At 35.0% G+C, this 15,094-nt stretch overlaps 1 protein-coding gene across 3 annotated transcripts in view; it reads left to right on the top strand.

Moving 5' to 3' along the window:
- The window catches only part of spag9b (sperm associated antigen 9b), a 70,954-nt gene that overhangs the window by 8,259 nt on the left and 47,601 nt on the right, over positions 1-15,094 (top strand). For all 3 annotated transcript variants that reach the window (XM_089121751.1, XM_089121750.1, XM_039653831.2), the window contains exons 2-4: positions 10,758-10,878; positions 13,253-13,323; positions 13,400-13,491. In XM_089121751.1, coding sequence (XP_088977877.1) covers positions 10,758-10,878; positions 13,253-13,323; positions 13,400-13,491 — 284 coding nt within the window. The remainder of the gene's footprint in view (positions 1-10,757; positions 10,879-13,252; positions 13,324-13,399; positions 13,492-15,094) is intronic.

The following is a 15,094-nucleotide window of genomic DNA, read 5'->3' as shown; positions in this document are numbered from 1 at the left end:
TGATTATCTTCATTTGTGTCTACACTCATTATTGGGGTCTCCAGGGACCCCAGACATTAACATTAAATTTTGTAACAGAATAACATATATATATATATATATATATATATATTTTTTTTTTACAAATGTAATATTAATTGGTTTATTAATGTTTTTATTTAACATTTGTACAGTTTTGGGAGGATTTTTGATATCGTTTAAATTTCTATAAATCAATAAATATTTATTTATTTAAATTTTAAATAGGCTTTTTTTTTTTTTTTTTTTTTTTTTTTACAAAAAACAGCATTTTATGTCAAATTTACTTTATAAAAGACACAGATTTCTAACTTTCATTTATAGGGAAAACATGAATCATTTTAAATGATTTAATGTAAGATTTAGTGTAATGATTTTTGCCCATTTTTGTGTAAAAATTTGTTTTTGTTTTTAAAAAAGGAGTTTTTAACCTCCACCATAAGCTATTTGTTATGTGATTAGCCAAACTACATATCTTTTCAACAAGTTTTTCATCAACTTATCTAAATATTATAAAATCACAATTTAAAAAAAAAAAAACTTGTCAAAGTTTAGCATTTTTTGTACTAGTTTTTCAATAATGTTGCATTATGCTTAGAATCAAACCTGAGCAAGACTCCAAATGTTGAAGTCTTTAGATTTTATATTTTATTTCAATCATCTGTTTTTAATATAATTCTACAATTTTAATTCCGCAATTTTACTAACTGTAACAAAACAAAAAATTACAGAAATTAACAGTTATATTACATTTTGAGTAAAAATACATTACATGAACATCAACAGCAATAACAAATGAGCAAATAAAGCAGTAAAAAAATAAAAATTAGTGAAAAAAACAGTAAATGGGGAAAAAAAATCAAACAACCAGGAACAATTTTGGTGGTCATCACATATAGTCTTGTTTAAAGTGCACCGCAGGTGTGTATGAGTCAGTGCACTGCAGGCAGTATGCATAGTATAGCCTTACAAACGTATTACTGTGAGTGTGTGTGTGTGTGTGTGTGTGTGCGCAAGTGTGCATTGTGGATTATTTTTTATTTTTTTTTCACTGTTAAGAGGCATAGAAATTTTCATACCATTTGGACAAAGAGAACATTTAAAAAAAAAATCACCAAAAGTCATTTGCGGGTCAAAAGACCCTGAAAATAACCAGAGGGTTAAGGGATGTTCTCACACAAACATGAAACTTGTTTGACAGCAAAGCGCTAACTCGCTTAACAATTAAGGACTACAGCAACGGATTGCAAGGATGTAAATGTCTCGCGAGCGTCCATTAAAAATCACACCGGCGCTACAGTGGCCATCCAGAGCTGTCAATCATCTTTACTAGTCTCAGAAACTCGTAGCTTCAGATGTTGAATTATGATGGTCATCATTGCATAGAGAAATGACAGCAATAGTGTTGGTTTCGTTTGAATTTTAACGATTTTGATTTCGATTCTGCTTATCAATTCCTAATTTTGATTTCAATAAGATAAAAAACTCACATTTAGTCTTTTTGCTAAACATATAATTTTAGCTTGAACAAAAAACAACAGGCTAAAGAACACTTACACCCGTGGTTTAAAAATACCATAGAAAAACAACTAACCGAACTAATATAAATCTCAAGCATTTAAACTCTCAGTAATTAAAAAAGAAGAAATAAAAAGTTAGCGATCGCAGCAAATAGATACAGCTGAACACAGATAGGATTGAAATAAACCGTGTTTTAATATTTTTAGATGATCAAATGTAAAATATCACTGCAGTTTATACGTAAAATATACATTACAAATATAGTTATTCAGTCAAGAACGAGTGAATTTTCTCTTTGTCTGTTGTTATTATAGAGACGGCAGCAGGAATATTAGGCTAAAATCACATTTTCTGTGAGCATGTCGTCGCATTTGAATGGTTTAAACTTGTATTGAAATGCTCACACAAGAGGAATCGAAATTAATTTTGTAACAAGTATTTGATTTCCAAATCTAAACCACAATAACATCATGCAAACTGAACAGAAGTGCGATCTGGGTTACCGACGCAGACATTTGATGGTAACTTTATCATTGATGTTTATCAATGCCAAAGTAAAGCAGTATGTGATTGCAATGCATTGGTCATGCGTGTGTCTTCGCATTTGTGTATTTTGGTTTGCATTTGTATTTCTGTAAGGAAATGTCAGGGAAAGGCTTTGAATGCACCGGAAGAGGCGCTTCCTGAGGTCTTTCTCCAGTCAGGATATTTCTGAGGCTTTCCCTCGTTTCTTTTCAGTGCCTGAAGGTACTTCAGCGATTCGTCTTTGGAGACTTTAAATAATGTGTGACGCTCTTTCAGTTCTGCTTTTCTTCACCAGCAAGTTTATCAAAAATGCTTCGCCATGCTCCAAAATCCTTTGGTTTCCTGATATAAGCTTAATATTTAACTCGATAAAGTTGCATGAATTTCTAGGGCCTCTAAATGATCAACATGATCTCAGAAAACTTGTTGCATAAAAGTCGTCTGATTGATAGTTTAGAAGTAAAAGCCTTTTAGTATTTTGTGGTTCATGTGTTTGTTTGTTTTTTTGCTGTGAAAAGTAAACGTACAAATAACTTATAAAATGCTAGTGATATTTTAAGATAAACCCTTACTGGACTGAAGCAGTTTTACTTGATTATCCATACATCATTTTTCTATCTCAAAATCTCTTATTTTGTACCTCATTTTTGTACCTCTTGAGTCTCAAATATGATCATCAGGCTTTTGAGGAAGGTTTATTTGTTCATTTATCAATCATCATTGTATTGCGTTGTATTATATGTAAAACTACAGAGCTTTGATCATAAAACTAAGCATTTAAATAGCATCTTACCAAGATATTATTTATAAATATTGATATTTCTATGCATTTTATGTCAGTATCTGCTTTATTGTTATAAAGATCTCATTTATTTACATTACATTACATCAGAATTATCACTTTTTGTCCTTATAAATATTAGCATCTGAAGCAAATTGCATATTTTTGCTCTGTTCGAGTCTCTGCGTGTCATGACGCTAATGAATCTACATTTATTTTCATAATCAAAATTGCTCCAGGCATCACTATGTGCTTCCAAAGCTATAGTTTCACATTAGTTCTCAAGTCTGGACGAACCAAAATACAGCAATAACCAATCAGAAAAAAAAAATGTATTCCTTTAAGTCATCGCGATCATCGTCAGTCACGTTCCCATCCCTTCTTACTATATCGTAATATTTAAACCATGAAAAGCCTGATTCATCACATAAAACACATATGCAAACAACTTTTAGATTTTCTTTAATATTTTGTCTTCTTTAAAAAATCTAAATTATTTCATGTTAGGCTTTACTGGGTTAATTAATCGATATTTGGACTCTCACTAAACTTAGGGATGCATCGATTCGATATGTACATTTTGGCCGATACCGATAACCGATAATTCTTTAACCGATATATTGGCCGATAAATCTAAATCCAAATTTTTAAATAATTTTAGAGATCTTGATTAGAAAAACAAAAGTTTCAATGTTAAAAGCCATGTCCCAAACATACAATTATAATGTTCACGTTTGTTGCCTCTGACCGCACATGACTGTATTTTCCTTTTTTGAAGTGATTCCAATCATATTTCATATTTCAAAACCATTATGTTGAACAGTGCGCATCTGAAGTGTCTCGGCTTGAAGGAAGTAATCCAATATTTATCGGCTTTCATATATCAGCCTAATTTTCTTATCGGGCCGATAACATTATAAAAATCACATATATCGGCCAATACCGATATGGTGTCCGATATATCATGCCTCCCTACACTAAACCAATAACATGTTTTAAGCAATGCGAGAGATTATATAGGTTAAACAATTATTTCATTTGTTTTATTTGATGGGGACAATGCTCATTCATCAACAAACAAGTTACTTGCTGTAAACAAGCTAGCCAGATCTTAACAGGCACCCTAAAATACAAAAGTCAATAAAAATACATTATAAATTTAATAAATACAGTAGAAATGTAATAAATGCAGCAGGAATTTTAAAATAACACGAGCCTACCCACAAACATAACCCTAACCCTAACATAATTACAGTATAACGTTAATACAGTATTAAAAAAAATAGTATGTTCATGGACTTGCACTCTAAACGATGCTGGGTTGTTTTAACCCAAAATTGGGTAAACATGTAATATTTAAACCCAAATATTGGGTTGAAAATGTCATTTAAAATTTGAACCCAACTTCAACTTTCACTTTCAACTGTACATTTTTTAATTACATTTTTAAACCAACTTCTTTGTTTGTCCATATTTGATCCAAATTTGGGTTGAAATAACCCAGCATTTTTTAGAGTGTAAGTGTATGATTGCAATTGTAATTAGAGCCAGGCCGATATTATCGGCCGATATTAGGCATTTTCCAAAATATCGGTATCGGCAGTTATAATGGCCGATAAATGAATATTTAAAAAATAAAATAAAAACGGACGAAACACGCTTGAACCATGTCATGAGTGTTGGAGTTGTATAGTTTGTCCACCAGAGGGCGCTCTACACCGTTCCTGTTGGCGACACTCGTTGAGTTGGTCACGATACATACATTGCTTGAATAACAATTAAAAGAACATCCCCATCAGTTCTCTAAACTCAAATAAGCATGACTATCATGTCCAGTTTTGCTGCTGTTAAATAAGCCGAGAGTGAAGCGGAATTAGCTAGTAATAGTTACGTTACGTTGTCTTTTTAACTTTTGCCAACGTGACTGAAGTATTTCTTTAATAGAGCGTGACAATTATAGCAATGAGACGTATCATCTCTCCTTGGCCTGTTATAGTGAAAAAGTATGTTTTACAATTTGCAGTATGACGTAATACGTTGCTAAATTATGGCTCATCATAGACTAGCTAACCATAAAGCTAGCTAACGCCACTATCATCAGTCTGTTCAGTTGTGACAATTAAAGAAACACGTTTCTTTTTAAAATGCATTATCATATTATTTTAGTTAAAACTCATAAATAACTACAAATAACTAATGTTAGGGAAATCTGTTAATGTTTTGTTGCGCGTTTCTGAAAAAAAAAAATATATATCGATATATCGGATTTTAATACCCAAAAATATTTGTATCGTATCGGTCGGGCTCTAATTGTAATTGTCCCTAATCCAAGATTTAAGCCGCTTTTTAAAAGAGGAGAGACTATTACACTCCATTAACTCATTGGACGCCACTGATGGACCGGTTTAAAATGTATGGATTGTTTGCTGAATTTTAATGCATGTTTCCATCCGAGTTTTACCACACCGACCTCATGTGACTGTGCCTAACCCAGTGAATCCATGCGTCACGCTAAGCTTGGAGCGAAAACTTTCCGTCGGCGGCGGCGGCGCGTATCTCATGGCTCTGAGCCCCGAGGAAGCCCAGTTGAGTTACAGAGAGCTCTATCAACAGCGGCGTACACAGCGGCCTCTATCTGAGCGGCACAATGGGGATATTATGCGGAGCGAGAGCCTGGAGTCTGTATGCAGCCGCACACTCTTCCTCGGCTCATATGAGCGCTGTCCTCCGCATCATATGATCAACGCGCTCGCTTTTCAACTTCGCTGGGAGTCTTGAAGGTTGGCTCTGAATTCTGTGTTTGTAAATCGTGCATAAGGACTTCCTTCAGTGTCGCTTCAGAAACATCTGTTGTGACCGGAGAACAACAAGTCCATTATGTGTGTTTTTAAAACGTGTCTCTTTATAGAGCAAGTTTGTGCCTTTCACATGCAAATTATAATAATGCGTCTCTGTCTTTCCACAGCGAGTGAGATCTCCGTTTTTTAAGCCGATATAGACATATCATATTTTCCTTTTGGAAATTCACATTGTGTAGGAATTTCTGCCATCTAGTGGTGAAATTATATTTTGCATTCAAACGAATTGAGCTCGTTTTTTCAAATGATTCAGTCCCTCCAGAAAAACGCGATTACGCGATCGCTGAATTCAATGCAAAATCAGCCAAAGTCCGCATATTTATGCGGGGGCCGCATTTTTTCAAATACGCCGCACTTTCGCCGCATAAATTGCCGATTTCCGTGCAAAATATGCGGGGTTTGCATAATTTCATAATCCTCGCATTTTCGTTGCAAAAAAAAGTCACTTGTATCTTAGCAGAAAGTTGAAAAATGTTGCGTTTGCTTCACACAAGAGCAGCCATTTCCCCCTGTTTCCATGGGAACGTTATGAAGTGACGCAATTACGCGACGCCAGACAGACTCACGGAGGCGATTGACATCTCACAAATCGAACTCGTATAACTGTCTGTCACACGTTCTACCGTCACGTCGTTACTTAATAAACAACATAAGATAAAAGAAGTAGCATCAAACAGAAATTACCCGCACACATGGGGTGTTCGACAGTTCAACAGGGAGCGCGCAGCTCTTAAAGGGGCCACACCTTATTTACACTCGTTACAGTCTGAAATAAAAGAAGATGAGAAATTAAATATTCCCAGCACTTTCTATGATGTAGTATGCTTGTTTATCAAAGGAAGTAATAAGAAATGACTCTTATATTAACAGGATGTTGGGGGAATCACTTTTTTTCTCTTTTTCATCAAACCGCAATTTTTGCAAGTTCCCTCAATTTTTGCAAATTCCAGCAATTTCATCGCATAAAATGACATAAATATCCCTCATATTCCACCGCATTTTTAAAGAAAACTGGCCGCATAATCAATCAATTTTTGCCCGCAACAATCACAAAAAAAAACTCCGCGTTTTTCTGGAAGGACTGAATACTATTATAGTAAATGTTAAATATAAATTGCAAATTTTTTCACAAATTTTTGGAAATTACCACCACAAAATCAGTCATTTTGATCGCAAAAATCACAAAAAAAAATCGTGAAATCCTGGAGGGACTGATGATTGTTACATCTACGGTAGGCGCTATACCAAAAAGCTCTGACAGGATGTTTTCTAATAGCACTTGTTTTTTGTTATATCCAGTCCTGTTTCCTTTTACGTTCTGTTTATTCTTTTTTGACGACGAGGATCCCTTCTGCTGTGGTTCGGCATATGTAGGCTAAAATCGCTGTTTTCTATGGGAATATATAGTAAATTAATTCCTGTGATCAAAGCTGAATTTATCATCATTACTCCAGTCTTCAGTGTCACATGATCCTTCACAAATCACTCTAATATGAGGATTTGATGCTCAAGAAACATTTATGACTATTATCAATGTTGAAAACGGTTTGTTTTTGTGGAAACGGTGATGCAGTCAATTTTTCAGGATTCTTTGATGAATAGAAAGTTCAAAAGAACAGCTTTTATTTGAATAAAATCATATTGTTTGAGAATCGGACTATCGAGGTTTTATGTTTTCATGCTGTAGATGGACATTGTAGTTTGATATGGACTTTCACTTCTTTTAAATAATACAAATTAACAATGTAGTAATGGAAGTCGGCAGTACTTCATTACTTCAATGAGCTCATTGTTTCTGCCTTAAATTATTACATTGTTCAACCCTTGTGCATCAATTAAAAAAAGTTACACATAGGTAAAAAGAGGACCAAAATGTCCATGTCAAAAAACTGTCATAAAAATCTGACGCTTTGGAGCACAGACTTAAGTTTGGTATCATTTTAAAGAAGACCCTTTGCTGAAGTAAAAAAATAATAAGTAAATAAAAAAAAAAAGTTATATAGGTATAAGTTTATGAAAATTATAAAATATATTTTATATAAAATATATATTTTATAAATCAGGTTGAACTCAAAACTGCAATAAAATCAAAGCCATAAATCTAAATAGGTTGTGTTCCAGATTTGAGGATGATATCTCAAAAAATGAGCTTTGGGTAACAGTTTGTTTGGGCGTAGTAACATATTTTCCCCATTGGGTGGCAGCAAAACCCCACTGGAGCTCACAGTGACTGGATTTGAATTTGCAGTTTTTCTGTCTCAGTCTTACAAACACACACATATTTTTTTATAACACGCATACTAACCACACTCTGACATCCATACCAACACACCCACACAAATATTGTTGCATAATTTATCCAGTTGACTCTATAGTATGCCGAACCAGAAAACAGGAATAAAGCGATATTTGTTTTATAGGCCCAAACTTAAAAAAAAAATGGCACCATCTGATAAAAAAATAGTAAAAAATTTAATTTTGAAGCCTTGCCATCAGAATGAAAGCCTCTTAACAAAGATTGCATAATTTTATAGTTAACTGAACCGGGGATTAAAAATGGCAGTTTTAATGGGTTTCAATGGGGACATTTTTGTCCAAAAGACGCTGAGAGGGAGTATTTTTTGTACCTAATGCAAAAAATATATTTTTTTAACAAAATGACGGTGAAATAGTACATTTCCAATAAAAATACACACCTGTGGCAAGTTTTTTTGCAGTTAGCTTTAACACAGGCAAAGTGATCAAAAAAACAAAACTGAAAAGGACAAAAATGTCCATACGGATGCACAAGGGTTAAATTAATGCATTTTTTGCTAACTGTTATTTTTGTATATGTACATTTCTGAAATACATAACTTAGACAGTTTCCTCTAATAACGGATCGCTCTAAATTGTATGTGAACTGTAAAGCTGCTTTGGAACGATGTGTATTGTGAAAAGCGCTATACAAATAAATGTGAATTGAATTGAATTAAAAGCTGTTGATGTTGTAGGGGTTCAGTCCGAGGTTAAGCGGTGATGCACGGTTTTGACCTGCGGCTCTGAAATCATAAGACCCTCACACACACACACACACACACACACACACAGAGCCTCCTTTTATCAGCAGATACACAACACAGATGTACTTGTCTCCGTGTGAAGTTTAAGGCAATCGCTTGATAACATCATCAGGTAGAGGATCATGTGAGCTGCAGACGCACGTAGGCGTCTGATTAAAAATAAAAGCTTGTATGTATGTGCTTCACACTTTTATGGGTGTTGAAGGCAAGGTGACCTTTCGTACTGTTGTTCATCTGGCTTATGAGTTTGTGTATGTTTTGTCAGCATGCATATTTGTCTCCCATTGTTATGAATTTCATTATTTGTCAAAAATACATTTTAATATGAAAAAGTACTTGGTGCAGCTTTAATAATGAGGTGTGCATTGTGCAGCTCTTAGTGTTGTGGTCCACTGCACTCGCTCATGTTGTGGCAGGGCTTGGGTGACCTCTAACAATAGGTGTGTGTGTGTGTGTGTGTGAATGAGGGGAAATGACACACTGACTCCCCCCAGGTTCATCTTTAGTGTATGAGAGAGTGCAGCAGGAATGAGTGACTGATCCGCAGCTGTCGGGACTCTGAGTTAAATGGCTTCTGCTCCATCATGAACATGACCCACTCGGACTGCTTTGTTGACCTCGTGTTTTGCACTTGACTTATATATACTCTAGAGTAACCGAGAGCCCTGACCCGGCTGTGAGTCTGATCGGCACGTCCCATGTGAGGTATACTTGCGTCGTCATCCAAACATGCCGAATAAATGCTTCAAGTGACGGAAAAATGCACATTAAAAATGATTTACAAAGCAATTAAAAATTAATTTTAACTTTTATTCAGCAAGGATGCATTAAAGGAGTAGTTCACTTTTTAAAAAAACTTTTGCTGATAATTTACTCGCCCCCGTGTCATCCGAGATGTCCATGTCTTTCTTTATTCAGTCGAAAAGAAATTAAGGTTTTTGATGAAAACACTCCAGGATTTTCTCCATATAATGGACGTCAATGGGGTCCAAACGGTTCAAGGTCCAAAAGACAGTTTCAGTGCAAATTACAAACTGTTCAAAGGGCTTTAAACGATTTCAGACGATGAATAAGGTTCTTATCAAGCGAAACGATCGCTCATTTAATAAATAAATAACAAAGTTTAAGTTTTAGAAGCTCAAATGCTCGCCTTGCTCTGTTCTGTGTGACTCTCGTGTTCGAACTCGTTTATCAAAATGAACGAAACTTTTTCCGAGTCAATTCGTTCATTTCCTTCGTTGAATGAACCAAATGACTCGAAAAAAGATCCGTTCATTTTGTTGAACGAGTTCGAACAGGAGATTTAAAAAATGAGCGATCGTTTCGCTTGATTTCGTCTGGAATCGTTTAAAGCCCTTTGAACAGTTTGTAGTTTGCACTGAAACTGTCTTTTGGACCTTGAACCGTTTGGACCCCATTGAAGTCCATTATATGGAGAAAATCCTGGAATGTTTTCATCAAAAACCTTAATTTCTTTTCGACTGAAGAAAGAAAGACGTGGACATCTCGGATGACATGGGGGCGAGTAAATTATCAGCAAAAGATTTTTTAAAGCTAAGACAGTTTAAAAAATCTATTTCGAATAAATGCTGTTCTTTTGAACTTTCTATTAATCAACGAATCCTAAAAAATAAAATTTATCTCGGTTTCCACAAAAATATTAACCGTTTTCATCACTGATAATAATCATAAATGTTTCTCGAGCATCAGATCATCATTTTATAGTGATTTCTGAAGGGTCATGTGACATGAAGACCCATGTGACCCATTTTCTGAAGGTTCATGAAGACTGGAGTAATGATACTGTAAATTCAGCTTTAATCAAAGGAATACATTTTAACATATGCACATAGATATTATTTCACAATATTACTATTTTTTGAGCAAATACATGCAGCCTTGGGGAGCAGAAGAAACGTCTTAAAAAAAACCCATAAAACTAAAAAAGTGTAATGTCAGTGTGTGTGTAACGTCTCTCTCTGTCTCCTCTAGAGATATATTGAGTATGAGGACTCGCAGGAGCAAGACAGGAAGGATCTGCAGAACCGTGTGCAGCTTCTGGAGGCCCAAACCCGACAGATGGAGCTCAAGACCAAGAACTACGCGGATCAGAGTGAGTGAACCGCTTTCCCTCACCTTAGTTAGGACATTAGCATTTTTACTATTAAAATGTCCTGACCTTGGAAACCGTGTTGGTCTTGTTTTGCATGTCGTCATTAATGACTCTCCCTCAAGTTCATGTCCAGAACACAGTTTAAGATATTTTAGATTTAGTCCGAGAGCTTTCTGTCCCTCCATTGGAAATGTGTGTACGGCAGTGTTCATTTTGACAGCAAATTTTCACTTAGTTTAGTCTTTTGACTAAAACTAAAACTAAATCAAAGACATGTGTGTGAAGATTGTTTTGTACAGCGAGCGTCTCCCTCAGACTGTAACCGAAGCTCAGCTCCCTCAGACAATACAATGCTGAATAAAGTCGTAGTTTTTGTTATTTTTGGACCAAAATGTATTTCTAATGCTTTAAAACACTGTATGTCACATGGTCTACTTTGATGTCTTTATTTCCTTTCTGGACAAGGACAGTATACTGTACACACATTTCCAATGGAGGGACAGAAAGCTCTCCGACTAAATCTAAAATATCTTACATTTGATTTCCATGCAGAAATCTTTTAAATGCACAAATCAAATAGTTTCTGAAAAAAATAAATCATAGAATTGATTCTTAAATCATTAATTGTTGAATCATTGAATATTAAACCATTGAAAGGGAATCCAGAAAAGAGAGAACTTTTAATAAATAATTGTTAAATTGTCTAAGTTTCAGGATTTCAATTAATTAGACATGCTTTCTGATTAATGCAATTTAATAAATCCCTTAAAATGGGAGTCAAAAGAAATTTAAATGAAAAAAGTATATATATAATTCCAGACTTTTTTGGAATTTGGGAAAAAAATAAAATGTTTTTACAGGGGCCTATTACACACACACACACACACACACAGTGTTTGACTGAGAACGAACTGACCTGGATTACAGATTAAGGGCTGCTGAACTCGACCACATGATGTGTGTATGACCGTGTTTTACTGCCAGGCTCACTCCAGGTGTTTTATGTAAATACTCCTGTCATGTGACACACACACACACCTCTAATGAATCTCATCAATTCTGTCAGTGTCCTGAATGAGGATTAAAAACTGTTCCCTGCATTTCAACGTTCAGGTTCAATCAGTTGTGTTTGTGCAGGAACTTCCCGTTTTGTGGTTGCGTATAGCAAGTTGTTTTCTATTTCCCGGCTGTCACTGTAAATGACCCGAAGATACACTGGTGAAGTGTCTGATATGATGGACACACACTTTCATTCTCTTAGGTTCCCATAGCTAACTTTCAAATGCCTAGATTTAAAGCAAATCAACCTTACAAAGCCTTTCTAATTTGAATTTTGTCTTTTTAAAATTACATTATTCCATAATTATGACCAAAACCACTTCTGTTGCCATGGAGATGGTCATGTTTCCAGCACTTGTTGTCAGTGCAAACTCGGAAGAATGATATTTAATTATTTTGCTTATGTGGATAAACACACACGACCTTTCAAAAGTTGTTTTTTTTTTTCATCAAGGATTCATGAAATTGATCAAAAGTGTCAGTAAAGACATTTAAAAAGTTTAAAAATGTTCCATTTAAAATAAATGCTGTTCTTTTTAACTTTCTATTCATCAAAGAATACTGAAAAATTAAATGCATCACGGTTTCCAAAGAAATATGAACTGTTCAAAACTGATAATAATAATCAAAAATGTTTTTTTGAGCAGCAAATTATTACTGAAGGATCATGTGACACTGAAGACTGGAGTAATGATGCTGAAAATTCAGTTTTTATCACAGGAATAAATTGCAGTTTATTATATATTCACATAATTTTACTGTATTTTTGATCAATTAAATGCAGCTTTGGTGAGCAGAAAACATTATAAATCATATCTTTACCATCAGTGTATACATGGAACATTTTAACATTTTAATTCTAGAAAAGTGTGCATTTTCAAAACACATTTTCTGTATCGATTCAAACTGATTCGTAGAAGGCAATCTTACATTATCAACGCCATCGTCACTACGTCACATTAGAGACGAGGACCCTGAAACTACTTTTATGAGCCTTCATAGTCAAATTTAAAACCCGTTCATAATAATAATTCACAGTCATGAGGTCACGTGGGAATTTTCTCACCGTTTTAAAACAATATTAATATGTGTGAACTTTTCCTGTATTGTTGGGGTGTATTTATGTGTTATAACACATTATAATGAGAGGTTTACTGTAGTTAATGGGTGAGATGCTGTTTTATTTCTGTGTCTGTACTGCCCCCTCCTGGCTGTGTGTTGTTACTACAACGTGTGACTGTTCAAATCCCTACAGAAAAGCCCTAAAGTCACAGTAAACCTGTATTTAAACACGTAAACATTCCTCTGCTTTTAGTTGGCCGATTGGAAGAGCGGGAAGCCGAGCTGAAGAAAGAGTACAATGCCCTCCATCAGAGACACACAGAGGTAAGACCCATGTCTGTGTGTAAAAGATGCCTTCGCATGTGTCGGCAAACAGTAATGTGAGTGTTTGGGTCTGCAGATGATCCACAGTTACATGGAGCACCTGGAACGAACCAAATACCAGCAGCAAACGGGGGAGACGGCAGACACGGCCAATCAGAGCCGCATCAGGTGAGAGTGTGCTCTGATGAATCATGATATTTACTAGGGCTGAAAAAATCCTGCTCGATTTGAGACATTAAATCGATTTTCCATGTCTAAAGATGTTTCCATTTTCAACACCAAATATCGGCAAATTCACGGCGTTAGGACGAGCGTAAAGAGGCGCTTGAGACGCACAAGTCAGCAATATTCCTGATGATTTATTGGCGTGAAGTTTCTGCACAATGACAAACAGGAGCGCAACATTCAGGGATTGAGATTAAAGGAGTAGTTCACTTTTAAAAAAAACTTTGCTGATAATGTACTCGCCCCCATGTCATCCAAGATGTCCATGTCTTTCTTTCTTCAGTCGAAAAGAAATTAAGGTTTTTGATGAAAACGATCCAGGATTTTCTCCATATAATGGACTTCAATGGGGTCCAAACGGTTCAAGGTCCAAAAGACAGTTTCAGTGCAAACTACAAACTGTTCAAAGGGCTTTATATTTTGTATAATATTATTTCATGCCTAATCCTGATTACAGGCTTAGATTTATGGCCTGCGACCGACGAAAATGCACTTCACTCAAAGGTCCAGACAATGACAGATTTTTTGGGAAAAATCAACTTATGTAAAGTTCTTTGAGTTTTTTTTTTAATCATATTTCAACCCCTTTGCAGTTAAATTATACATTTAGATTTTTTTTACTTTGATTCTGCACTTAAATAACCTATGTGAAGTGTGTGTGTGTGTGTGTGTGTGTGTGTGTGTGTGTGTGTGTGTGTGTGTGTGTGTGTGTGTGTGAGAGAGAGCACGAAGCATGAGACGGCATCTTTAATCGACTGACCGTATGAAAACTGAAGCGGATCCTCATATGACACGCACATTTCAAGCAGAAAGTGTGTGTGAGTTTCTACAAGGGCTTCAGCTCGCGTCTCTGCATGCTTGGGATTATTTTTGCATGGCTTTTCCAAACATTTTAATGTCAAGGACCCCCATAATAGTGATCCTAATATATGACAGCAGCTTTGTGGAGAGATAGCAAACCCCCCTTCTATTTGATATGTTTTTAAAGTAATCCCATAATCCTCTCACACATGGAGCCTGTGACCGAATCATCCATACAGCAGTGATTTCTCGCCCTTTAGACGCCACGCGTGACTCTCAAAACCTTCCCAGCATGGCTCAGTTCAGGAAGGGCTTTTCAAAAAAAAAAAAAAAAAGCTTTACGGTTTTATTCTGTTCTCTGATTTGGATATTATTTATGATTATTCAAAGGCAGACATTATGTAATAATATACCAAATCTGTGCAAAGTATTACAAAAAATTGTGCTTTTACACAACTTTTCAAGAAGATTGTGTTTGTATGTGTACATATATATGTACCATACATTTATATAAACTAGGGCTGTGCAAAGATTAATTGCGATTAATCGCATCCAAAATAAATGTTTGTGTTTACATAATATATGTGTGTGTGTACTGTGTATAATTATTTTGTATATATAAATAGACACACGTGCATGTAAATATTTAAGAATATAAAATGTTATATAAAATATAAAATATTTATAAAATAATATAAATAATATAATATAATTTAAATATAATATTATTTTATAATGTGTGTAT

Source organism: Pimephales promelas, chromosome 17, assembly GCF_988280905.1.
Source record: "Pimephales promelas chromosome 17, fPimPro1.hap1.1, whole genome shotgun sequence".
In the NCBI taxonomy this organism is placed as follows: Eukaryota; Metazoa; Chordata; class Actinopteri; order Cypriniformes; family Leuciscidae; genus Pimephales; species Pimephales promelas.
The sequence above is the reverse complement of the archived record's forward strand: the minus strand, read 5'-3'. Positions and strand labels throughout refer to the sequence as shown.